The 25999-nt window shown below is 38.8% G+C and overlaps 1 protein-coding gene across 1 annotated transcript in view; it reads left to right on the forward strand.

Moving 5' to 3' along the window:
- RYR3 (ryanodine receptor 3) overlaps positions 1-25999 on the forward strand; it is a gene marked incomplete at both ends in the record, with an annotated part of 317059 nt that overhangs the window by 202842 nt on the left and 88218 nt on the right. Inside the window, 11 exons of the mRNA XM_083354752.1 lie at positions 7198-7273; positions 7410-7533; positions 9813-9928; positions 10668-10735; positions 13744-13865; positions 16104-16153; positions 17701-17761; positions 19005-19243; positions 20039-20120; positions 22928-23058; positions 25374-25694. Coding sequence (XP_083210878.1) covers positions 7198-7273; positions 7410-7533; positions 9813-9928; positions 10668-10735; positions 13744-13865; positions 16104-16153; positions 17701-17761; positions 19005-19243; positions 20039-20120; positions 22928-23058; positions 25374-25694 — 1390 coding nt within the window. The remainder of the gene's footprint in view (positions 1-7197; positions 7274-7409; positions 7534-9812; positions 9929-10667; positions 10736-13743; positions 13866-16103; positions 16154-17700; positions 17762-19004; positions 19244-20038; positions 20121-22927; positions 23059-25373; positions 25695-25999) is intronic.

Genomic DNA, 25999 nt, shown 5'->3' on the forward strand with positions numbered 1-25999 from the left:
TGTCAGTTTATATTCTAGTGGCTTGTCTGTCAATGTTGGTGGGGATGGTCTTAGAAATTCTTTGGCTGAGCTGTTTGCTGATGGCTTCTTTGGCACTTTCTTGATTGGTTTAGGATGGTCACATGTGCCCAATTGAAACTATGGTTACATCTGTCTATAAGTTGTGAAATCAAAGATTTTTCCTCATGTCTTCTGACTGCTAGTTGGTGCTTGTGGATACTTTCTTCCAGTCTTCCGCCTGTTTGTCCTATATAGTGGTTGTTGCAGTCCTTACATTGTATGTTGTGGATGGCTCATGTTTTTTTTTTCTTCAGGGGTTGTTGGGTCTTTTGGTCTGCTTAGGTTGTTTTGAAAGGCTTTAGTTGGCTTGTGTGTTTTGCTGATTCCATGTGGTTGTAGTAGTCTATTGGTGGTTTCCTGAGATACTGTTGATGTATGGCAGCATAATTCTTTGTAGGGTTTGTGGTAGTTGTGCTAATATTGGGTTGAGTGGTCAGGGACTTTTTGATAAAGTTGCATAGATAGTGATAGAAGAAGAGAAATCCACCCTCTGTCAGGACCCACCTCAATCCACATCTTAGGAAATAAGAACTCTTGGATGCAAGTTTAGTCCAAAAGGAAAATGTTTACTAGGAAGGAATCGATTGTGGGAATACAAGACGGAATCTGAGAAAAGTTACATTTCAATCCTATATAAACCATTCCCATTCCAGTCCCTCCCCTCATCCATTTGGTCAGGCTGTCGTCAGTTGCTAGGTGTCAGGTCCTTCCATGGGAAAGGGAACTCTCCTTGGTTTTATGGTTATTGCTTCCCTTTTCAGTTGTAAATGAAGATACAAACCAGATCTGTGTGTCCCCCTCCCTTCCCCCGTTAAAACATCCCCTGTTGTTTGAAAATCGCTTTAGTAACCATCCTCTCCCCCCCCCCCTCGGAGAGATGGCAGAATCCCCAGTAATAGCACATTGTTCTACCTATACAATTATGAAATGTGATATAAATGGATTCTGACATTCGGCTCTCCTTTCAGAAAAAAGATGAGTCCATCTGTGGGGAAAGAAAACATATAAATGTTAGCCTGGTTTGTTTGGATATTCTGTATGAAACCTCTTAAGCAACTTAGGTGCTTTAACATGGAGTTTGTTAACCCACTCGTTTTCTGAGGAGGGGAGGTGTTTCCATGCCACTAAATATTGTATCGTTCCATGGTGTTTTCTGGAATCTAAGATTTCTTTCACTTCAAAATGTTGTTCTCCTTCCACCATGATGGGGGGTGGTGGTGGTGGGATTTTTTTCTCGTAGTGGAGATTGTTGTTCTCTCTTTAATAGACTGCAGTGGAAGGTTGGGTGTATTCGTCTAAGATTTTTGGGTAGTTCTAATTCAACTGTTACTGGGTTTATGATTCTTTTAATTGGAAAGGGTCCAATATATTTTGGTCCTAGTTTTTTACAGGGTTGGAGTGATTTCAGGTATTTTGTGGATAAATATACCATCTCTCCTACCCTAAATGGTGTGGGATCGGTTCTTTTTTTGTCTGCCTGTGTCTTGTATGCTTTTCTGGCATCTTCCAACGCTTTCCTAACGATTGGCCATGTATTTTGTAATTGAGCAATCCATTCCTTCAGATCAGGGATAACCGGTTCTTTTGGGGTTAGTTCTGGTATTGGGTTGAAACTCTGGCCTGTAGCTACTTGAAAAGGAGTGTAACCTGTGCTTGAGTGGACTGCATTATTATATGCTACTTCTGCAAAAGGCAGTAGGTCCGTCCAGTCGGACTGCTGAAAATTAATATAGCATCTCAGATATTGTTCAAGTATATTATTAAGTCTTTCAGAAGCTCCGTCTGTCTGAGGATGGTGACTAGATGACAGTCCTTGGGTGGTTCCTAAGAGGGATAAAAATTCTTTCCAAAATGCCGACGTAAATTGCACCCCTCTGTCAGATATGATGCGTTGTGGTACCCCGTGCAATCTGTAAATATGCTGTAAATATGCTAATGCTTTTGCAGTCGGGATTTTTTGGCAAGGTATGAAGTGTACTTGCTTAGAGAACAGATCTGTGACAGTCCAGACTACGGTGTTTCCATTACTTTCTGGCAGCTCTACAATAAAATCCATGGCTATTTCTTTCCATGGGACTGAGGGGTTTGCCACCGGTTGTAACAGACCTGGCGGTTTCCCTTGCAGTCTTTTGGCCATCGCGCAAATTTGACAGCTACCCACATAGCTTTCTATGTCCTTTTTCATAGATGGCCACCAAAATTGCCTTTTAGTTAAGTGTAAGGTTTTTACAAAGCCAAAGTGTCCTGCTGATTTTGTATCATGGCACAGTTGCATGAAATTGATTCTCTGTGTGGCAGGTATATATAGCTTCTCCCCCACCCACGGCAGTCCATCTTTAATTGTGCACACATGTTTATTTTTCTGGAACCATTCATCACTTTCCAAAGATTTCCTGAATTCTATTCCAGTTTGGCTATCTACCTTCGGCTTCATTTTTTCTTGTGCCCTGGTGGTGACTGGTGCTGCCAGTTGTTGTTCCGGTACAAGTGGTTTAAAGTCAGTAACTCTTGTGCTGTTATATTGGGGCATGCGGGATAATGCATCTACAAGGAAGTTCTTTCCCCCCGGTAAGTGTTTGAGAGTGAAATTGAATCGGTGAAAATGTTGGGACCAGCGGGCTTGCTTAGGAGTGAGCTTCCTGGGCGTTTTTAGTGCTTCCAAATTTTTGTGGTCTGTCCAGACCTGGAAAGGTATTTTATTTCCTTCTAAAAATTGGCGCCATGTTAGTAATGCCCACCTCAACGAGAATGCCTCTTTTTCCCATATTGGCCAGCGTTGTTATGTTTCTGTGAGTTTTCTGGATGTGTATGTGCATGGTTGCAATGTCCCCCCATCATTTTCTTGTACTAGTACAGCTCCTACCGCTACATCACTCGCATCTGCCTGTATTACAAAAGGTTTGTCGGGATCTGGGTGTTTTAGGACAGGTTCAGCAGAAAAAAGTCTCTTTAGCCTCTCAAATGCTGCTTGACATTCCATTGACCATTTCAGAGGCTGGCTGGGTTTCACGGGTGACCCCCCCTTCGTTTTCAACAAATTTGTGAGGGGCATGGCTATTTGGCCAAATGCGGGGATGAATTGGCGGTAGAAGTTTGCAAACCCCAGGAAACTTTGCAATTGCTTCCGTGTGCGGGGGGGGTGCCCACTCTAGTACTGCCCTGACCTTCTCAGGGTCCATTTCGATGCCCTCTGGAGATATGTGATATCCCAGTGGAATTCACACTTCGATAATTTAGCATATAAGTGGGCAGCTCGCAACTTCTTCAGGACTGCTCTGACTAGTTTGATATGTTCCTCTTTGGTTTCTGTGAAGATAAGGATGTCATCGAGGTAAACCAGGACCCCCTTATATAGGTGCTCTCTCAGCACGTCATTAATTAATTGCATAAAGAATGCGGGGGCCCCTTGCAGTCCGAATGGCAATACTTTGAATTGATAGCACCCCATTGGGCAGTTGAATGCAGTCTTCCATTCGTCTCCTTCCTTAATCCTAATACGGTAGTATGCTTCCCTCAGGTCTAGTTTGGTAAAAATCTTTCCTTTCGATAGGTGGGATAACATATCCTTCATTAGGGGAAGGGGGTACAGATTACATTCACTAATTGTGTTCAAATTTCTATATTCCACAACCAAACGAAAGGACCCATCCTTCTTCTCCCTGAACAGAACCGGGGCGGCCACTTTGGGTTTGGCAGGCTCAATAAATCCTCTTTCTAAGTTTTTCTTTATGAATCTCTCCATTTCTGCCATTTCCCTTGGGCTCATGGCATACATCCTGGGTTTTGGGAGTTTTGCCCCAGGTTTGAATTCTATGGTGCAGTCTGTGGGGCGGTGGGGGGAAAGCTCATCTGCTCTTTCCTCACTGAAAACCTCAGCCAGGTCCCTGTATTCCTCCGGTATCTCTGGTAATCCCTTCTCTTTCCCCACTGCTGCTGTCTCCTCCCTCTGGGTTGGGGGGGTGCTTTTGGAGTCTACGTTCTTCTGCCCCCAGTTGAGTTCTGCTGTCCTCCAGTTTATCCCGGGGTTCCATTTCTTCAGCCATTCCAGTCCTAGGATCATTGGGCATTCCATGCCTGGGGCCACTATAAACGTTATGTCCTCCTCATGGGGCCCCAGTGATAGGTGGATTGGTAAAGTGGCTAGGGTGGCTGGTCCTCCCCCTGCTATTGTCCCATCTAATTGACTAAAAGAGATTGGATGTTTTAGCCTCCTCACTGGGATGCTCAATCTCTCCACCAGCGTTGGGCTGATAAGGCAGCGGATGCACCCAGAGTCTATCAGAGCTTTTATTTTGGCTGCTTCAGGCATAGGGGAAGCTAATATAGTCACTGTCTTAAGTATGGGTGGAAGGGGTCCACTTACCAATGGTTCTCCCTCTGAGCTGTCTTCCGAGTTGTCCACCGTCCCTGCGGTGCAGGCCGGAGTCCAGTCCCAGTTCCTGGCAGGAATTGTGGACTCTACAGCCTCTGTCCTCTTCATGGAAGATTCTTTTGTGTTGCCTTGGGGCTTCCCCGGCTTCTTTGAGGATGATGCCTCTGGTTTTCGTGGGGGGGCTTTTGAACGACATTCTGCAGCACGGTGGCCCTCTCTCCCGCAGTTGAAGCAACTTGTTGATTTTTTGGCTGTGGCTGGTGGGTTTTCCCCCTCGCGTGTTTGCTCGGGTGGCAGGCGGACCCATGGTTTTCCTCTGCGGTGTCTCTTCAGTAGGTCTATTTCCACTTCCTCCGCCAGGATGTACCAGTCGTCGAGGTGGGGTGGGTCTCCTCGAGGCAGGCAAGCATCATACAGGTCGTAGTTCAGACCGTCTTTGAAATGGCTAAGGAGGATGTCTTCTGGCCAGTTCAGCTTGCTGGCAATGGCTCGGAATTCTTGGGTATAATCAGCCACTGCTCGCCTGCCCTGCCTCACCATTTTGATTCTCTCCCGGGCCTTACGGTCAGCCAAAGGATCCTCGAACCGTCGCCTCAAAGATGACATGAATCGGTTGAAGTCGTTGAGTTCTGGGGCGTTGGAGTCATGCAAGTTCACCACCCAGTCTGCAGCCATCCTGTCCAGGGCAGATTGCACAATTCGGATGCGTGTTTTGTCACTGGGGATGTCCCGTCCATACTCTTCCATGTAGCTGAGGACTTGAGTTAGGAAAAATCCCAGTCATGATGGCTCCCCCTTGAATTTGACTTCCAGGGGCAGGAGTCTTTGGCTGGAGCATTGTCTGCACCGTGGCCGGTATCGCTCCTCATCCTGGTCCCCATCTGTGGTTCTGGGGGGGGTGGGTACTGCTGAGGCAGCAATTCCTGTTCCATTGGATGGCCCCGGGGTTTCAGGTGTTGGATCCCCTCCGTTACCTTTCCAGTTGCGTCCCCAGGCGCTGCCTCGGTTGCGATTTTCAGCTCTCTCCTCCCTCAGTGAACTCAGGGTTGCTTTCATCAGATCAATGGCCTTTTCCAGGATCCGCTCCTCCTCGCTGGCGTGCAGGGAACTCTCCATCTCTTGCCTCCATTCCGGTTGGTGGTTACTACGCCTCAGGGTCTTTTCTCCCGAAGCCTTTTCCCACTCACTTTTCCTTCCAACGCCCATCGACCACCGGGGTTTTCGGTCGTACTGCTCCACCGCTTCCCCGGGGGAATATGCTGCTTCAGCTTCCCATTGTCTCTGGGATTCCATTTGGGGGGAAGACTCCCCCTCCATGGGGCTTCCCTCCTCTCTTGCTTCGTCGCCAGACATTTGTATTTGTTGCAAAGTCCCCCGGTAAGGTTTTCCCTTCCAGGTTGACTCTTAAAGCAGATTCCGTCTACTGTCAGGACCCACCTCAATCCACATCTTAGGAAATAAGAACTCTTGAATGCAAGTTTAGTCCAAAAGGAAAATGTTTACTAGGAAGGAATCGATTGTGGGAATACAAGACGGAATCTGAGAAAAGTTACATTTCAATCCTATATAAACCATTACCATTCCAGTCCCTCCCCTCATCCATTTGGTCAGGCTGTCGTCAGTTGCTAGGTGTCAGGTCCTTCCATGGGAAAGGGAACTCTCCTTGGTTTTATGGTTATTGCTTCCCTTTTCAGTTGTAAATGAAGATACAAACCAGATCTGTCTGTCCCCCTCCCTTCCCCTGTTAAAACATCCCCTGTTGTTTGAAAATCGCTTTAGTAACCATCCTCTCCCCCCCCCTCAGAGAGATGGCAGAATCCCCAGTAATAGCACGTTGTTCTACCTATACAATTATGAAATGTGATATAAATGGATTCTGACACCCTCCCAGGTGCAGGAACCAGAAGGAAAAAAGGGACAAGCTCCCAATATTTCCAGACTCACGAAAGGTAAATGGAGCATAGAAATGGAGATGGGCTGAGATAGATAGAAGTGGCTCCCAGGCACTGATAGAGACAGATGGCTTCCTCTGTAGATGAGCTCTGCTTAAAGACTTTTTCTAAGTCTAGCCTTGGGATAACATTATGATGTCAGGTGGTGTTTTTTTATTTGTTACCTAGAGCTGACTGGAAAGCCTAACAGATAACTTCATAACATATCCACTATGAACCTAAATATTTTTGCTGGCAAAAATTTACAGACAGCCCAGATTCCTTTCAGTGTATACAGTATGTGAAATTGGGGAAAATGCATAACTTATATTTATTTAAATTGAACTGCCACTTTGTTCCTTTGGGAGTTATTCACTGCTTAGCTCTAAGCCAAGATAAATTATGAACAAGTTTAAAAACGTTAATTGCAGCATAGAGCTTTGAGAGAGTACACTTCTTAACTCCTTCCATTGAGAATATTGCTTACTAGCTTTGCTTTTTGCCTTTAACCAAATAATAATATTGCTAAACTGCTCAGGAGTTTGAAGATACTGTGGGTGAAAAAAAGGAAATCCTCATTGTGGTAACAGATAAAGGTTTGTTAGATCTCTTCAAGCACACGGAAAAGCAATATGGAAAAGAATTCTCCCTAAGCAAATATTTTCATTGATGTACCTCCTTTCTCTATGTAATACTTATAGTCAGTTATGTTAATGACATATATCATTACAGCAAATAATGCAATATATATTTCTATGCAATGATATCATCTATGGCTTCGCACACATTTATTTAGATTTTAAATTATTGTTTCTCAATTTCTTGGTGATATAGGGAATGGTAGAAGTAATAGCAGAAAACTATCATAACATTTGGGCAAAAAAGAAGAAAATTGAATTGGAAAATAAAGGTAAGAATGAAATATTTTAATCAGCATTTGATATAGAAATATATGAAAATACCAAAAACACGGCAGTAATTGTCTATGACTGTTTTTGAAATTTTGCTATTGCAGTAAGTATTACTAAGTTGCGGTTTTCCTACAGGAGGAGGTGGTCATCCATTGTTGGTACCTTATGACACTTTGACAGCCAAAGAGAAAGCTCGAGATAGGGAGAAAGCCCAAGAACTATTCAAATTTCTTCTTGTAAATGGCATTGCCATATCTAGGTAAGTTATGCATGACATACAAATAAGATTCTCTGTTCAAGTGTTTTCTTCTGTGTGATTTTAGCAAAAGCTCAAGCAATAATTTAGGATCTTCAATGAATTAAGGGGCAGTTTTATATGCCCAACATAAACACATGGCTAACAACCACATGCTCAGGGACCATTCAAAGTTAAGAAGGTGCTGAGCACATTGTTAGTTGTGATCCTAGTTACAGCGGTCACAACCTTCTGCATTCACACGATCATAGTCCAGGTGCTTGGTGCCCAGATTGCAATTTTGACATTGCATTGTCCCATGGTCACCTGATTGCCATTTGCAACCTTCTTTGCCAGCTTCCTGCAAGCAAAGTTAATGGAGAAACTGCCAGGCAGACACAAATGGTGACCCTATAATGTCCTTGCTTAATAACTTGCAGTGTTGGGCCAGCCATGTTGGAATTTCCAACACTAAGTGGTGCATTCATGTGACGTCACACTTTATGACTGTGTTGCTTAGCAAGGGAAATATAAGTGGTTATATAAGTCCCAGCTTTGCAAGAAAGGCAGGTTTTTTTCACTTATGGATGCATCAGTTGGTTTATACCTAGGAACTCTTACCTTCATAAGAAAATGACGTCTCACCCTGTCCTAAGGGATTCCACAGAAATGGATAAAAGAGATTATGATTATTGGTAACATTTAAATAATGTTAAATAATGAAATGGCAAGATGATAGCCACACAAACATTAGTCTGGTATCATGTTTCCTATTATGGATTGAGAGAAGGTGGTCCCTTTTATTTTCTCCTATATAATCAATACTACTACTACTACTACTACTACTACTGCTACTACTAGTTGGAAAGGACCTCGGAGGTCATCTAGTCCAACCCCCTGGCTGTCCAGTCTCTTCTTTAAAAATTCCAATGTGGGAGCATTCACAACTTCTGGAGGCAGTTCTAACTGTCAGGAAATTTCTCCTTAGTTGTAGGTTGCTTCTCTCTTTGGATAGTTTCCATCCATTGCTTCCTGTCCTGCCTTCAGGTGCTTTGGAGAATTGCTTGACTCCCTCTTCTTTGTGACAGCCCCTGAGATATTGGAACACTGCTATCATGTCACCCCTAGTTCTTCTCTTCGTTAAACTAGACATACCCAATCCCAGCAACCGTTCTTTATATGTTTTAGCCTCCAGTCCCCTAATCATCTTTGTTGCTTTTCTCTGTGCTCTTTCTAGAGTCCCAACATCTTTTTTACATCGTGGTGACCTATTTTGGCATAAAAATCCAGTTTTTCCATTGAAACATGTCCCCATTTGCTGCATCAGTCAAAGATCAAAATATTCTTAATTGTGTTTTGCTTCTTGGAGGGAAACATCCTTTGATATTAGGCACCAATAGAGTAGAGGTCATTTTCAAAGGTTTTGAGAAACTTGTCCTCCCCTCTTTTCAATGTTACTCCACAGCTGAACACAGTCTTGCTTTTCATGCCTGTCTTTCAATTCATATGGGTATTTCCTTTGTCTGAGAAGGGGACACAATGTCAGGACTGAAGATTGCTTAAATGACAGATGGAAGGGGCATCAAACCCAGTCATTGTTTCACTAGGTTGGAGGGCATCAAGGACAATCAGGATGGTTGGTGAAATTAGGAAATAGTCTTCATTACTTCTAGCATCTGATGGAACTGCAGGGTAAACTCACTGGTTCAGTGCAGTATTTCAGAAATAATTTTGAAAAAATGATTCAGAATTCAGGGGAGTATAAGCATAGCACTCTCTCTACAACTCTTTAGAGCAAATGCATGGTCTGTGTAACCATGCAAGATATGGGCCGTCTTGGTGTTATTTTGATCATGATATAAAGAGAATAGAAATAAAAAAAATAAAAATTGGAATATTATTTTTACATTACTCTCAGCCTGTTAATGACAGTATTGGAAATCTTAATTTATAATTATAAAGTACATGTATTCACACATTGGCTACAAAAATAACAGTTCCACTACAGTTATTTTGCTGTCTTTAAGAATTAGAACCAAATTATAAGAAAATAAATAGATATTAATACCAATCTTATCCTGATTGGCCAGTAAATACATGCTCCAAACAATCTTCTAACATTTGATTTAAGGAGGTAAATGCTAAATCAATGCGATGTTTGATCATCTGAATTTTTAACATTATTTTTAATAAACTAGTTTAAAGTGATAAAAGTTTAAGTTGCAATAAGCATAGTGTTTCAATTTTTTGGTGTTCCTTGCTAGAATTTTTTAATACTATATGTTAAACTTTTGTTTCACTAGAGGCTTAAACGACCTGGAATTGGATGCTTCATCAATGGAAAAGAGGTTTGCTTATAAATTTCTCAAAAGGATCCTTAAATATATTGACTCAGCTCAAGAATTCATTGCACATTTAGGTAAGTTTTGTTAATGTTTCAGTAACTGAGAGTGTTTGTTTGTTTATTATGTTTTCCTCCAGGAACTCAAGACAATGTCTTCTGTCTTCCTTTTTCCTCCCACAATAAATCCCTGAAGAGAAACTTGAGCTGAGGGATATTGACCAGCCCAAAGGCATCTAGTCAGCCTCCATAGCCTAGGATGAGTTTGAATTAGGTCTCTGTGGTTTTTATCCAAAACATTGGATTCAACACAACCTGGATGTCTTAAATATTTTTATCTATAGATAAAAGAAAGTTTTAATGGCCGAAAGCAGCAGTTAAAAAAAACAACTTACTCCACATATTATTTTCTTAGCTTGATTTGTACTTGTTTTCAACTTTTGAAAAATCCAAAGCAGCTCTACAATTTTCAACTATTTCTTCTCCCTTTTCTCACTTAAGCTGAAAATAAATTTAACAGAATGCAGAAGAAAGGTATGTTGAAAAGATACAGCCGTGTTCTCTACAATGGCAATTTTTTCCATAAAACACTTTCAGAACTGGACAATATGAATGAAACTTTCTTATATTGATTCAAATTTATAAGTTGCAAGTAATTTTAGTATTAACTATACTAGATGGAGAGGACAGATAAATAGAACATTATGTTTAACCTTCCTGCTGAATAAATTGTTGCTGCTTCTGGAATTCCACAAGCTTGAATAGTGTGATAACAACCCTGCCTAATGTTATTTGTCTTTACACTGTTTTTTCACAGAAGCCATTGTTACTAGTGGAAAAACTGAGAAATCTCCACATGATCAAGAAATCAAATTCTTTGCCAAAGTGAGTAATGTGTTATTTTAAATAATCTTTAATTCCAATGTTCTGATAATTTTGAGAGCTGTGTGTAGCATAAAACATCTGACATCACTGTAGATCATTGAAGAAATCAAGAAAAATAAATAGGAAAAATATATAACGTTCCAAAATTATTGTACGGAGGTACAAGTTCAAAAATTGTTCTTCTACACAGAAATTGTAGTGATTCAAATTCAAAGGATTTAATTTAAGCCATAAAGTCAATAGTAGTAATCCACTGAAACCATAATTTCATCAGTATTATTTGTTTTCACTATTTTTTGTCAATATTTCTATATTCTGCTATATCTTACAATTGTAAGTGGTTCTATGTCAATGATTCCCTTGGTAACTAAGATGTTATAAGCATACATGAAAATGATGCTGTAATAGTGCTATAGATGGCTGTTGAGCACAAATGGTGTTGAGATACATTATTCTAATGATTGATGACAGTGAGATGTCATACAATTGATTTTGGTAGGCATAGATAATTGGCTTAACATACCAGCATGTAGGGAGTGTAGAGGGCTCTGTAATGAGGACCTCTTATTCTTCATAATTTTATGATTTACACACATGTATTCTACATCAAGGGACGTGGTGGCTCAGTGGGTTAGGACGCTGAGCTTGTCGATCAGAAGGTCGGCAGTTTGGCGGGTCGAATCCCGAGTGCCGCGTAACAGAGTGAGCGCCTGTTACTCGTCCCAGCTTCTGCCAACCTAGCAGTTCAAAAGCACTTAAAAATGCAAGTAGAAAAATAGGGACCACTATGGTGGGAAGGTAACAGCATTCTGTGCGCCTTTGGCGTCTAGTCATGCCGGCCACATGACCACGGAGATGTCCTCGGACAAGTGCTGGCTCTTCGGCTTTGAAACGGAGATGAGCACCGGCCCCTAGAGTTGGAAACAACTAGCACGCATGTGCGGGGGAACCTTTACCTTTCACCTATTCTACATCAGCACAGTTACTTCTCAGAATGTTTCAGAGCTCTAGTCTTTCATTGGGTCTATGTTATATCAGAAGATGAAGCTCCTTCCAACTCCCTCAGTTCCCTTCTGACTACTAATAAAAGTCAGAGCAGCAATAATGGATGGGCCTGTTCTTTGTCTATTGTGGCCCCATTTCTGCTCTTGTTTGTTGAAGCCAGGAAGTTCTTCTGCTATGGATCGTAAGCTCCCATATTGTTGACTTTGTCAATGCTGTGACAATGGATGTCGTTGCTCTGACAACTGAGAACCAGCAGCCATTTTTACTTTTGCTTTTAATGTGCCTTTCTATTCTTTTAGAGTTCAGATGTAGAAGGGGGGATGGGGTAAATGCCTGAGGATTTAGCTAGCCATAACAATGTAGAAGTGTGGAAACTCAAGGACGTGTTCTGATAAGATTTTGGCGGGCTGAGGGGCCGGAGAGGAAAGGCCGCATTTTGTGCTAATTGGGGAATGTGATTTATGACAGCTCTTGTAGGGTGGGAGTTGCAGTTTGTTACTTTGTATCTGAGGGAATCTCATTATTGGGTTCAATTATGTAAGTGCCGATACTTTGTTTCCTAAATAAAATGTTCTTTAAGGAAGAATTCTTGCCTTGAAGTTCTTTATTTGGTTTCATCTATCGGAACCATGACAGACTTTTTTGTTTCAGTGAGGGGCACATTGTGGATTCTGGTCTTTTCTGTACTAAGCCTGCTAAAGGCCTACCTTTACCAGGCTTATTACAATTACTGTTTTCCTTCAAACATTAAACGATGCACCTGTAGTAGCCTCAATAACCATCAAGGCCTTATTTCATTTATCAGCCATCCCATCGTCCCCCGTCAGAACCCATTTATTATTTACTTATTCCAAGCTACTCATGCCAAAAGAATTCTGATTACACCTCTTCATACAGTATTAGGATTAAAAACCTACTAAATATAATAAAATATAAGTCAAATTGACCTAAACATAAGCCATTCATCCAAACCTATCACTTGGCACTACAACCTTGGAAAGAAACAACCAACAGTCCATTTTTTCTTCATAAGCCTTCTGGAAAAGCTAGGATTTTACAGGTTCCCACAATACTGGAAGGGGCACATTGTCCTGATTTCTGGGAGCAGGCTGTTCCAAAAGAGGGGAAATTTCATTGATAAGGCTTGCCCTTTCTGACAATGACAGTCCCTCTGGATATAGACCCATGGTAATCTCTTTTAAATGTGACTGGATGAGTAGAGTTTATACAGAATAGATAATCTAGAGGGCATTGACATCCAGGCTAAAAACAGTCACAGAAATAAGTTGCTTATAAGCATCATTATAAGCATCCATAGGAGAGCCATAGAAGAGCAAATAACAACCTGTGCAATGACATACTCATGACAGAACCTCCCAACACGAACACATAATCATTGCCTTGTAATAATTATATCACTGCACGTGTGTTGCCATTTTGACATCATCATAGTTTACAGTGGACAGCATTGGGCTCTGCCTTTGTATAGTATGTTGTAGGGTAGCTGGAGCACTTACAAAATGTCATTTAAAAAGCCCAGCCTGAGTTTTTGTGCATTTGTGTGCATTTTATCACTTAAAGAGTCACAGTTACAAGTAAATGAAACAGTTCTTTATTTTATTAGCATCAACTCCTTGGTATCTGACCTACCCTTGTGGCTTCTGGTGACTTTTCCAGATCAAACAATGGCTCTAGAGTTCCAAAGGTGCTTTTTCAAGAGGCAGCGGAACTCTCTTTGTTTTTCTTTGAAGACGTTTCACTTTTCATCCAAGAAGCTTCTTCAGTTTGTCAGGAACTGAAGACGCTTCTTGGATGAGAAGTGAAACATCTTCAATGAAAAAACAAAGAAAGTTCAGTTGTCTCTTGAAAAAGCACCTTTGGGACAACCATGACCTGGATGATTGAGAATCTCCATAGACAATGACTCTAGAGAAATAGCTATCACTCCCTGTAGGTATCTTATAGTAATAATCTACAGTTTGTATACATCTTTACTTCTTTAGGTTCTGCTACCATTAGTTGACCAGTATTTCACCAATCATTGCTTGTACTTCCTCTCTTCCCCAACAAAGCCGCTTGGCAGTAGTGGATATGCTTCCAATAAAGAAAAAGAAATGGTAGCAAGGTATGTAGAAAGAAAACATGTATACAGCAATGTACATTAAATGAATCAGTAATGAAAATAGTTGCATTTTAGTCAATGTGCTTGTATTACAGAAATGTGTCCATAGAGGTATTTCTTGATGTACGACCACAATTGGAACACAGACTAAACTATGCAGGCTATAAATAGATTTATTGCAGCTATAGTATAACCAAAGGCATAAAGTCACCTTTTAATTATTAATTACAGGTATGGCACCTAATACCATTTACTAAAATTGGGGGGAGGGATTCTTTTGTTGCTCTTGTTTGCAGCTCAGTTATGGTAGTCCTGCTTACAGGGCCCAAAATACCATTAAATGCCTTATTTATTTATTTATTTATTTATTTATTTATTTATTTATTAAATTTGTATACCGCCCTTCTCCCGAAGGACTCAGGGCGGTTAACAGGGCATATATAAATAACAATACAAAAATTAAAAAGGAATTAAACAAGTGCCCAGTTAAAAAATACAATAACAATAAAAGACCCATTAAAAACCCTAACATTCCCCATCAGGCCAGACCAGCTAGTTCAAATAAGTGGGTCTTCAGACCGCGCCGGAAGGAGCGAAGGTCCGATGCCATCCGGAGCTCAACCGGCAGTTGGTTCCATAGCGCCGGAGCGCCCACAGAGAAGGCCCTCCCCCTGGGGGCCACCAGTCGACATTCCCTGACCGGAGGCACCCTGAGGAGGCCCTCTCTGTGGGAACGCACAGGGCGGAGGGGAGTTGATGCCGGCAGCAGGTGGTCCTCGAGGTACCCCGGACCCATGCCATGTAAGGACTTGAAGATCATAACCAAAACCTTGATTTCACTTCACTGTGTAGTATTAAATAGTGTAAATGGACTGACAATGTACTCATGTAATACCATTTTTGTTGATGCTGATAAATCTAATAATAAAAGACAAAATCCTTAGTCTAAAAATTTTAAATTCCTGGGAGCAAGTTTTTCACAGGGGATGCAATCTGAAACGTCAAAAATATGACCCAAACCAAACTCATCTGCCTTAATTTTCACTTTCCCAAGTTCAAACCCTCTATCCAGACATGTATGTTTAAACGGTCTTTGAAAAATGTTGCTTCCTTACTTTTCTACAGAGTATATAGTATATATTTTTCTTATAGAACATCTATTTATTTTTCCAAAATCACTTTTCAGCCAATTTGTAAGATTTCATTCAAAAACCTGGCACTAAAGATTACATTCCTAATATCTGGCAATAAAGGGTTTTAACTTTGAGGAAGGCAGATAGTATGACATCTATTTAAAGATTATATATCCTTACTCTGATTACTACTATCACTGTGAGGAAAGCTATCAGAAGAACCTAATATATTCCTAAAGAAATTCTACATTCTGCCATATTTAGGAATTGACTCTCCTATATTTTTGCCATAAATCATTCAGCCTTTAAGCAGTCTGGGATAAGACTTCCTTCTGATGCATAGAGAGCACTCCGTACATTTTTAAAAAGAGCAGGGGATATTCATTTCATTGAGCTTTAAATCTCTTTATTTATTTTCTTTCCTCATTTCTTAACATTTTAAAAATCTTTATTTTAAAACATAGCATTTATCAATAAATTAAATTATTAGTGAAAATATTGGCACACGAACGGGGAATAAAACACTGTAGGCATTCAAATTGCTAATACATCACAGAGTCAAGTAAGACTTTACCGAGCAGATACCTTTATCTTCTTTGAAGCAAATAGAAGATAAGGTTCTTCCTCTCCATGGAGATTTCAGTGGTCTCCATTGGCCTCTGGAAAGTTAAAATAGATGACAAGTGTCAGCTATCAAAGTGTGTTTTCTTCTCCATGCCAGCCCGCAAACCTTTTAATGAATAATCACCATGGGGTTTGGTGAACGTATACCAGCATTTTCATAATTAACATTGACCGATGAAAAATAGAATTAATAAAATAGAATGTATCATTTTCCCCTAGTTTAAGTTGTAATTGTATCTAGCAATTCAGAAACTGTTTAACTTCAGAAACAGTTAACAAAGTAAATGTTGCAGGAAACAGAGGGTTTTATAAAATAATATTTACTTTTTTCTAGGTGTTAAAATATGTATGCTTATTGTATTAAAAATAGTAACTGTTTTTCAAATTAAAAGGATACATAGTTTTTGCTTAGTTTGTTATTCATGGAAATAGTTTCTTTGTATGCTTCATCCTCTTTTACTTTTTGTTTGTTTGTTTGTTTTAGCCTTTTCTGCAAACTTGCGGCTCTTGTTAGACATAGGATTTCTCTGTTTGGTAAGTTAAAAATGGTTTTGCAGGAGTTTCAAATTGTATGAAGTTTAGTTTGGTTGCTTCTCAATTTGTGACAAAGTGCAATGTTATTTTTCTCTGTGTTGAAGCACTATGTAATTCACTTCCCACTGGAGGAACAATGCTGTACTGTCTTCTAATGTTTATATTTGCTGCTTTTAAAACATGGTTTATTTCCTGATTATTCGGTTATCACCAGTAATATGTTTCTTGCTGAGTACAAGATGTTGCCTGGACAAAGTATATTGTTGTACAGGGAAGCCATATGACTGAATTGTAAAATAGAAATTTGATTATTAACACATTATTTCACTTGTGTCTCTATTGACATTTTAAATCACAGGTGAGTAGCCTGTAAATGACTTGTGGCCTCCGTAGCTTCAGTGTAGGCTCTCCACTAGACTCCTAGATTGCACTGCAAAAATGCTGAGTTTAACACTGGGAATTTTAAAAATGATTTAAAGGCTGCTACAAAGAAGTTAAGGGACACGGTGGCTCAGTGGGTTAGGATGCTGAGCTTGTCGATCAGAAGGTCGGCAGTTTGGCAGGTCGAATCCTGAGTGCTGCGTAACAGAGTGAGCGCCTGTTACTCGTCCCAGCTTCTGCCAACTTAGCAGTTCGAAAGCACGTAAAAATGCAAGTAGAAAAATAGGGACCACTATGGTGGGAAGGTAACAGCGTTCCGTGCGCCTTTGGCGTCTAGTCATGCCGGCCACATGACCACGGAGACGTCCTCGGACAAGCGCTGGCTCTTCAGCTTTGAAATGGAGATGAGCACCGGCCCCTAGAGTCGGAAACAACTAGCACAGATGTGCGGGGGAACCTTTACCTTTACCTTACCTTTACAAAGAAGTTGCTTATCCAATATTAATAATATTAATAATATTTAGAATTTGGTGGGAGAAATAAGCTGAAATAAACACGGTAACAGGATTTACGATAAGGCAACTAAAATGACATAGGATTATTGAAACTATATACTTAATTGTTGTTAATTAAAATAATGAGAATTGTCTTAATCTAATGTTTTGCAAAGAAAGATACTTTGGGGAAAGGGGAAATCAAATGAAATTAACATATGGAATATAGATAATAGAAATTAATTGTTAAGGATTATCTTATAAATGTTACCCAGACAACATACTCTTTACAAATTACTGAATGATTTATGTTATATTAAAAAATTCTAATAAAAAATTTATACAAAAAAAAGAAGTTGCTTAGCCATACTTCAAGTATAGAAATGTTAATAGGGAAAAATTACACAAAGCAAGCATTAATGTCTGAGGCCTGGAGGAACGTTGTCCATGGGGTCGCGAGGGTCGGACGCAACTTCGCAACTAACAACAAAGTGTTTGCATGCTTAGATGAAATAGCAAGAAAAAAGAACAGTTTCAACTTTCATTATTAAAACAGGACAGCAGATTTCCCTAGTATAAATACATTTGGTATACATTTTATTTAAAAAATGATTTCTTGTTGTAGAGAATTTTTAAAGAACAACAGCTGTTATTTCCTTCAATTTTGATTAGGTAGTGATGCTGCAACAATGGTTAGTTGCCTACATATCTTAGCTCAGACACTAGATACAAGGTAAGTTTGATTATTTACTCCTGTTTTCCATTCCTACCTGTCAGCAGTAACAGGAGGAGAAGCTGTGTTGGGCTGCTGCAGCACGATAAAGTTTTTGCTCTACAATTTCTACCCCTGAAATCCATACTTAAGAAGTGGAGAAAACCTGGACTCTTTTTCCTTTCCATTATATAATTTTATGAGGAAACTTTATATTCTATACAGGTAGTCCTTGATTTATGACGTCAATTGAGCCTAAAGTTTCTGTTGTTAAGTGAAACACTTGTTAAGTGAGTTTTACTCCATTTTACGACCTTTCTTGCCTCATTTGTTACGTGAATCACTGCAGGTGTTAAGTTAGTAATATAGTTGCTAAATGAATATGGTTTTTCCCATTGACTTTGCTTGTCAGAAGGGCGCAAAAGGTGATCCAATGACCTCAGGGCACTGCAAACCATTATAAATATGAGTCAGTTGTCAAGTGTCTGAATTTTGATCACATGACCATGAGGATGCTGTAATGGTCGTAAGTGTGAAAAATGGTCACCAGTCACTTTTTCCAGCGCTGTTGTAACTTCGAACAGTCACTAAATGAACTGTTGTAAGTCAAGGCTTACCTGTAGTATGAGTGTATGGATGTCAGAGTCTATATTTGATTTTGTGTGTGTGTAAGTCTGTGCCTGTGTGCGTGCATGTGCACACATATCTGTGTATAAGTGTCACATGGGGCTAGAACAAGGAGAAATGTTGATGTGGAAGAAGAAAAAAATGAATATGTCTACAGTGAAGAATCATTTTTCTTTTTTAAAAAAGGATCCATTTTATAAATTGATTCCCATTGCTTTGCCTCTCCCAATTTTTATAGTCTCAGACCTGGTAACTATACCTTTTGTAATTACATTTATTTATTTGAATATATTTATATAGCTACTTGTGTCACAAAATGACTATGGGTTATATCACTAGCTGCTGAGAATGCATATTAGAATTGTATACAGAGTTTGGAAGATACAAATTGTACATAAGTCATATAAGCTTTCTTTTGCAGCTTGAAACAGCATAATTTAAACGTGGCGTTGCCAAATAGTAAGAATTTTATAATAATATATAAAAGATGAAATCACTTTTCAGCTTTTTAAACCCCATCTGGAATTAACACAAATTGTATGAACAAATGCAAACAATAACTAATAAACATTAATTAATAAAATAATGTTTATCCATGCACATACTTGCTTCCTAAATTTTCAATATTACCTTGCAGAACGGTCATGAAATCTGGTTCAGAGGTGGTTAAAGCAGGATTGCATGCCTTCTTTGAAAACGCTGCAGAAGATCTACAGAAGACATCAGAAAACCTTAAACTTGGAAAATTTACCCACTCCCGAACTCAGATTAAAGGAGTCTCTCAAAATATCAACTATACAACAGTGGCACTGCTGCCTATCTTAACATCCATTTTTGAACATGTTGCTCAGCATAATTTTGGTACTGATTTGCTTTGTAAGTCTTCTAATTTTTCAGCTTTTTAAATTTAGTCTAGAACAGGGGAGTCAAATTGTTGGCCCACCGGCCAGACGCGTCATCCAGAAGCCTCGCCCACCCCATTGCCGGCAATGGCAAAATAGTCCCAATACGTCTCACGACATCACGTGACGTCGCGAGTTTGACATGTCTGGTCTAGAATATTGTTCTATTCTAATAAAGGAGGCATCAATATTGTGTTACTTATCTGAAAGTCTAAAATCTGTATTAAAAACAAATATTGGCTAAGGCTCAAATGTTCAAATAATTCCAAAATGATGTGTTTCTCCTTCCCTCTCTTGCATGTTAGACTCTGGCTATTTACCCAGAACTAGGCAGATTGGAGGCTAACACGATTCAAGATTCTCTACAAGCATAAAGGGTTATGTCTTCTAAAATTTCATGCAAAAAATAAATGAACAATGTTTTTATATCTTTGTTTAGAAATTGGAAAAATATTCAATTGTTTCTGTTGCCTTCTGTAATCATATTTTATTATTGTATCTATCTACATGCTATGAATCAGCAAATTTCATTATGGTCCATAACCCTCAAGGAAGAGGCTTTCATCCTGCAAAAAACTGATTTTAGTTAATTATTATTATTATTCATGCAATCTGTAAGGTATCCAGAGTGATTTTATATAAACATAAAACTGATAAATTCTTCCTTGAGGCTTATTGTTTAAAAAGACAGAAAGAAATAGAATTGGAAGGAGAAATGACAAACATTTGTATTAAGATGAATAAAATAACATTTTTTTCTTTCTTTCAGTAAATGATGTCCAAATTTCATGTTACAGAATTCTTTGTAGTCTGTACTCTCTTGGAACTGGAAAGAACATTTATGTTGAAAGGTACTTAATAAAAAGAACTGCTTATGATGAACATTTTTTTTATTATTTTTATCTGCTCCAGATATAATTTCCAACAACTCAAATATTGCACAATATTTTGAATTCAGGATATAGAAATTAATATTTAACTCTATTTTAATTCATTTTATCAAACTAAGACAGTAGATGGGGTTTTAAACTTTTCCCTTTGGTTCTAAACTCATTGCAATGATATTAGATTCAGTATAATCCCTACCTCCCAATGATCCTTAGGATGCTGAGAATAGCAAATTTTGCTGGCAGGGCTACATAATTACATCCCAGCTTCTGCCAACCTAGCAGTTCGAAAGCACGTAAAAATGCAAGTAGAAAAATAGGGACCACTACAGTGGGAAGGTAACAGCATTCCGCGTGCCTTTGGCATCTAGTCATGCAGGCCACATGACCACAGAGACATCCTCGGACAAGCGCTGGCTCTTTGGCTTTGAAATGGAGATGAGCACCGGCCCCTAGAGTTGGAAACGACTAGCACGCATGTGCGGGGGAACCTTTGCCTTTACCTTTAAAACCTTAAGAGGTTTTTTGGTCTGTTACCTAAAACTTAGATATTTGGGGGCACGGGGAGAATCAGACTTTTCTTGTTTCAGTCTTTTTAAAAAAAAATTCTTGAAGCCAACTGTCACCAATCTGGCTAGCAGCTCTTCCTCAGAATTGTTAGTAAGGGTGTTCCTTTCTTGGCTAGCTAACACATCTTCTGCTTTCAGGGATCCTAACTAGACTTCTCTCTCTTCATACTCCTCTTGGTTTCACTAGTTTTCTGCTGCACAAGGACACTGCTCCAACCCACCCAGGACACCTAGGAATTGGCTTTATTAAAGTTAGTTTTAAGTAGACACTAAATTTACGAGTAGTATTTACCAGTTTATCCCTTATAAATAAGGACCTCCCTACATCATGTTATTTCCAGGTTATGAAATGCCCTTTGCAAACCCCTGTCCTAAAATCTAAACATTTTATTACATATAGCTATACTGAATAACTTTTATGGTTTGCTGCACAGTCAGACAGATGTTCAGACTGGATTTGGCATTTTTATCCTCCTATTGAGTCCTTCCCAAGGACCTGCTGATGTTTTATGATGTTAGAGGTAATCATCGCAGGATGCAAGCTGTTCCAAGTTGCCTTTTGCAATTGACTGATGGCGAATTTGTCAATGCTGATTGTGTTCAAGTGGTGCTCCAGGTGTTTTGGGATTGCACCCAAGGTGCCTATTACTATTTGCTATTACATCCAATGGAAATTGAAGAAAAAATATTTTGGTTGTTAGACCCCAAATTTCCACCAATAGCTAGGTAACCTATGGCTCTACTGCTGGGGTGTCAAACTGCCGGCTCATGGGCCGGATGCGTCATGCTGAAACCGCACCCACCCCATTGCCGGCAGTGGGGAAAAAGTTGCAATACGTCATGACACGTCACGTGACTTGCGAGTTTGACACCCCTGCTCTACTGCTACAGTATGTGGGATATTTAACCCAATTTGATCTACCCTATTGTATGGAATATAGGATGAAAGAAGAGGTGTTGTCAGAAAGAGAAAGGCTGAAAAAAGAGATCTTCCAGAAAGTGAAAAGAGAAAAAAAAGGTCTAAACATCAATATGCCCTTCTCTCAACAGAAAAATTAAGTCTATATGGGATACAGAACTTAGCAAGTATTTAAAGATACTACGGCCTGATCTCTGTTTAGAATTATCTGAAAAAAATATGTGTGCAATTGGTTGAGTTACTTAAGTTAAATAGCAATCCATTTTTCCTCCTTGAAGGAAAAAGCTAGGAAGACCCAGCTAGCTATTGAATGCACTACACATACTGAAGCTTTATATTAAGCTGCAGTAACTTTATCATCGCTAATGCCATGCATCAGAGGGAGCCTTAATGCTTTATCTGTTTTCCACCTCCAAATCATCCCCCAGTGGATTTTTAATCTCATAGAATATAACATGCAAACTTACAAGACAAAAGTTATATTATAAATCCTACATGTGGGATGAAAATTGAAAGTGGATTTACAGACTACGGTAAAATGGAACCTTGGTCTGAATCATAGCAATACAAAGCTATTCTTAATACTAGGAACAGAAGGTGGGGGGGAATGTTCCAGAGATGACAGGAAATGTTATTTGTGAAATACTGAAAAGAATCATACAAATTTATTTTAGAATGTTTATGAGATGGGCAGATCAGCTTGCTCAAACGGTGTCAGCACTAAATTTCGAGTGGAAATTCACACACACACACACACACACACACACACACACTTTTTTTTCCCTCCCTTTGAATCCATGGAAAACAAATAGGTGAATCACTGGGAAAATAATGGTAAATCAACCCTGACTGAACTCCTTTCCATTTTCTGCAGAAATATTTAACAATAAAAATAAACAATCAGCAGCTTTTAAATAATTCAGAGCTTATTCACTCTTTTCCTAAGGCTATTATTTTAATCAAATCAGTTATACATCCCACAAGGATGCTTTAATATTTAAAAGTACAAAAAGAAGTACACCAAGCCACCAATAATAATTTCACCTATACCTTATTTAAACAACCAACAGGAGTTCCTTGGTTCTTCTAAAGATATTTTAAAATACACACTGTTCTGAATTGCTTTCTGAAGGACTATTTCATTTTGAAACATTTCTTAGGCAAAAACTGAGGAAACATCAGAGCTTAGCTCCAATGTGATTTGGAGAAATAGGTTCATTTTTTAAAGGTTTAAAATACTAAGGATAATTTCCTACATTAATAATACTTTCTCTCATTTGTAGGCAAAGGCCAGCTCTTGGTGAGTGCTTAGCTTCTCTTGTAGCAGCAATTCCAGTAGCCTTCCTCGAACCTTCTCTCAATCTTTACAATCCCCTCTCTGTCTTCAACACAAAGTCAGCCAGAGAGAAAGCTAGTGAGTATTTCAGAAAGCATAAAATTCTTTGTAACGAAGACACTGCATCTTTAAAAAAAAATGCCTAAAATTCTTACAAAATTTTATTGAATATGCCCTTTAGTTGTGCATGATAAAAAGGTCTATAATAAGACTTTTGGAATGAATAATATGAATTATATTTAACTGAATTCCCATTCTTATGATCTATTTAAATCTCATCGACACAAATTAATGGCAGGTAGTTTTCCGTGTTTTTTTATAGGTACCTCATTTAAGTGTTTTCGTTTTGTGGTATAGTTATATTAATTCCATATTTATGTAATCAGTTGCTTCATAAGTAATTTAAAAGCCAGAGTAGAAATCTGTGATCCTGATCTTCTTTGATGTTTCAGAGGTGGGGGGTGAATAAAGTTCACAACTATAGCCCTGAGGTAAGGGGCATAAACACTTACTACTTCTATCACATTCTTGATTAGCATCATGTTCCCTGAAGATGCTATTTGCCTTTTGGGAATGAACATTCAAGTATCAGCACATTTCCTTCTGTAAGGAAAATATCATCTTCAGGTGTAATTTCAAGAGAAGAAATTATGCTTCTTCTCTTGAAGGATTAAATATCCCACTGAGATATAGACCCAGTCTTCTACTGTTACTAGTTTTCATTTAATAAGAGTCAGGGTTGAATGAAGGCAGCGCTTTGAAATAAATCCAAATCTGGAATGTAAAACTATGAGGCAAATCAAAAGCAGAATCAACAGCAAACGAGGAACAATGTTTAAATCAGGAGGCAGGACTGAGGCACGAGACAGATGTAAGCATTAAAAATAAACAAAATATATAGAAGACAGGAAGACCCTATAGCTTTATTGATAGATATTGGAAGAGTAAGCCATTGAGTTTTCTTCTGTGCATCTAATTGCAGCATAGAGTCAGCCCATGGTTAAAATGTCCTTAATGGAGACCTTGCTTCCTGGAGTTCAGTGTTTCAACACATCGAGAGTGGCATACGTACCCAGCCTTAATTTTGAATTTTCATAGATCCAAAAGTACACCCCCCCCCAAAGAAAAGACTGTGTGAAGAAACTGCTATTTATTAAAAAATACTGACATGCGATGGTTCAGACATCTTAATTTTCTTTCCTTTGGATTGCTTATGACAGTCACAGCTGTGAAATAAATGATTCTTATGACTTCAGTGACTGAACATTTGTCTCAATTTTTTTTAACTATCAGATTTGATTCTCTAAGAAAATTGCCCAGATTATCCTTCATTTTAATAATAAGCAGGATATAACAAACATTTTGAATATTTAAACTAGTTGAATATATTACCATCCTTTTTAACAGCACTAGGATTTAGACTTATATACCACTTTATAGTGCTTTACAGCACTCTCTGAGCAGTATACAATGTCAGCCTATTGCCCCCAACAATCTGGGTCCTCATTTTATGGATATTGGAAGGATGGAAAGCTGAGACAACCTTGAACCCATCAAGATCGAACTGCAGACTCTGGGCACAGTTAGCCTGCAATACTGGATTCTAACCATTGCGCCATCAGGGCTTTTAGTTAAAAACGACTCCTGAAAATGCCATATGCTAAACAATACTAATAACTCCTGAAAAGAAAATAGGTGATAGTTGGCAAGTCATAATACCACAGTTTACAGTTCATTTACTAAAAATTCAACATTGGGGAGAGGATTATCAAAACAGTAGAGGACACCTCTTTAGACTTTTAAAGAGATAATCCTCTGAATTAGTTTAATTCACTTCTATAAGCAGTGGTATATTTAGATTACTTTCCTGAGAATGTTTTTCTGCCTAGTCTTATTTTTGTCTTAACAACATGACACCTATTGTTGTTGTACTTATCAGCATTGTGCTGATTTCTCAGTATATCTGTGGCAGGAACAAAAATGTAATACATATCATAATATGCCTCTGTTTCATGGTAATTTTTTGTGTGGGTTAGGAAGCAACAATCAGTTCCTATTTGTAGACTGAAGTGTTATTTTGTAAGCAGGAACTTTTTTACTTAATTCCTGATGAGAACAAGGCTGCTGAGATGAAATGAATGAAAAACTCTATACGTAGCATTCAAGCAAAGCATCTAATGTGGTTAGACAGAAGTTAGATCTATTGAATCATGTTTTCTGTTATGGATGGGCAGCCCAGAATCTCTTTCCAACTAGGAAAGCAGGGGATAAAATAAGGCTTTTTATTCCACATTACGATAGAAATGATATTAATTAAAATGTGCTGTAGTTCTTTTTATTAAAAAGAAATAAGTATGTTAACCTATTTAAACCTATTCTTATATAATACAAAGTTTTAGGCATGCCTGAGACAGTAGAAGAAATGTGTCCAGAAATCCCTCATTTGGATGGCTTAATGAAAGAAATAAATAGTTTGGCTGATTCTGGAGCCAGGTATACTGAAATGCCACATGTAATTGAAGTGATCTTGCCCATGCTGTGCAACTATCTGTCATACTGGTGGGAAAAAGGACCTGAAAATAAAGCAGAGAGTGATGGACCTTGCTGCACAAGGGTAACCTCTGAGCATCTTAGCATAATACTGGGGAACATTTTGAAAATCATCAACAATAACTTGGGAATAGATGAAGCAACTTGGATGAAAAGAATTGCAGGTACTTACTATAGAGCTCTTTCTACATTTGTTGGTTATACTAGTAATTCTCCTAAATTTTGATGAAGTTGATTCCACAATGCCCGATTTACATTTAACAAGTAATATACTATGTTATGAGTTCATCATTTGATTAAAAATCAATATTAAATATAGGCTTTCTTTCCAGTGGAAACTTTTAAGTGAAGGCAATAAAAACGTATGAGTTTCCTATTTAACAAAAACAGAAATATATTACCTCTTTTCTTTCCAGGAAGTGTAGTTAGAGCTTATACATTAATCAAGGTAATTGAAAGCAATACTAGA

This window comes from Vipera ursinii (genome assembly GCF_947247035.1).
Source record: "Vipera ursinii genome assembly, chromosome: 1".
NCBI classification, from domain to species: Eukaryota; Metazoa; Chordata; class Lepidosauria; order Squamata; family Viperidae; genus Vipera; species Vipera ursinii.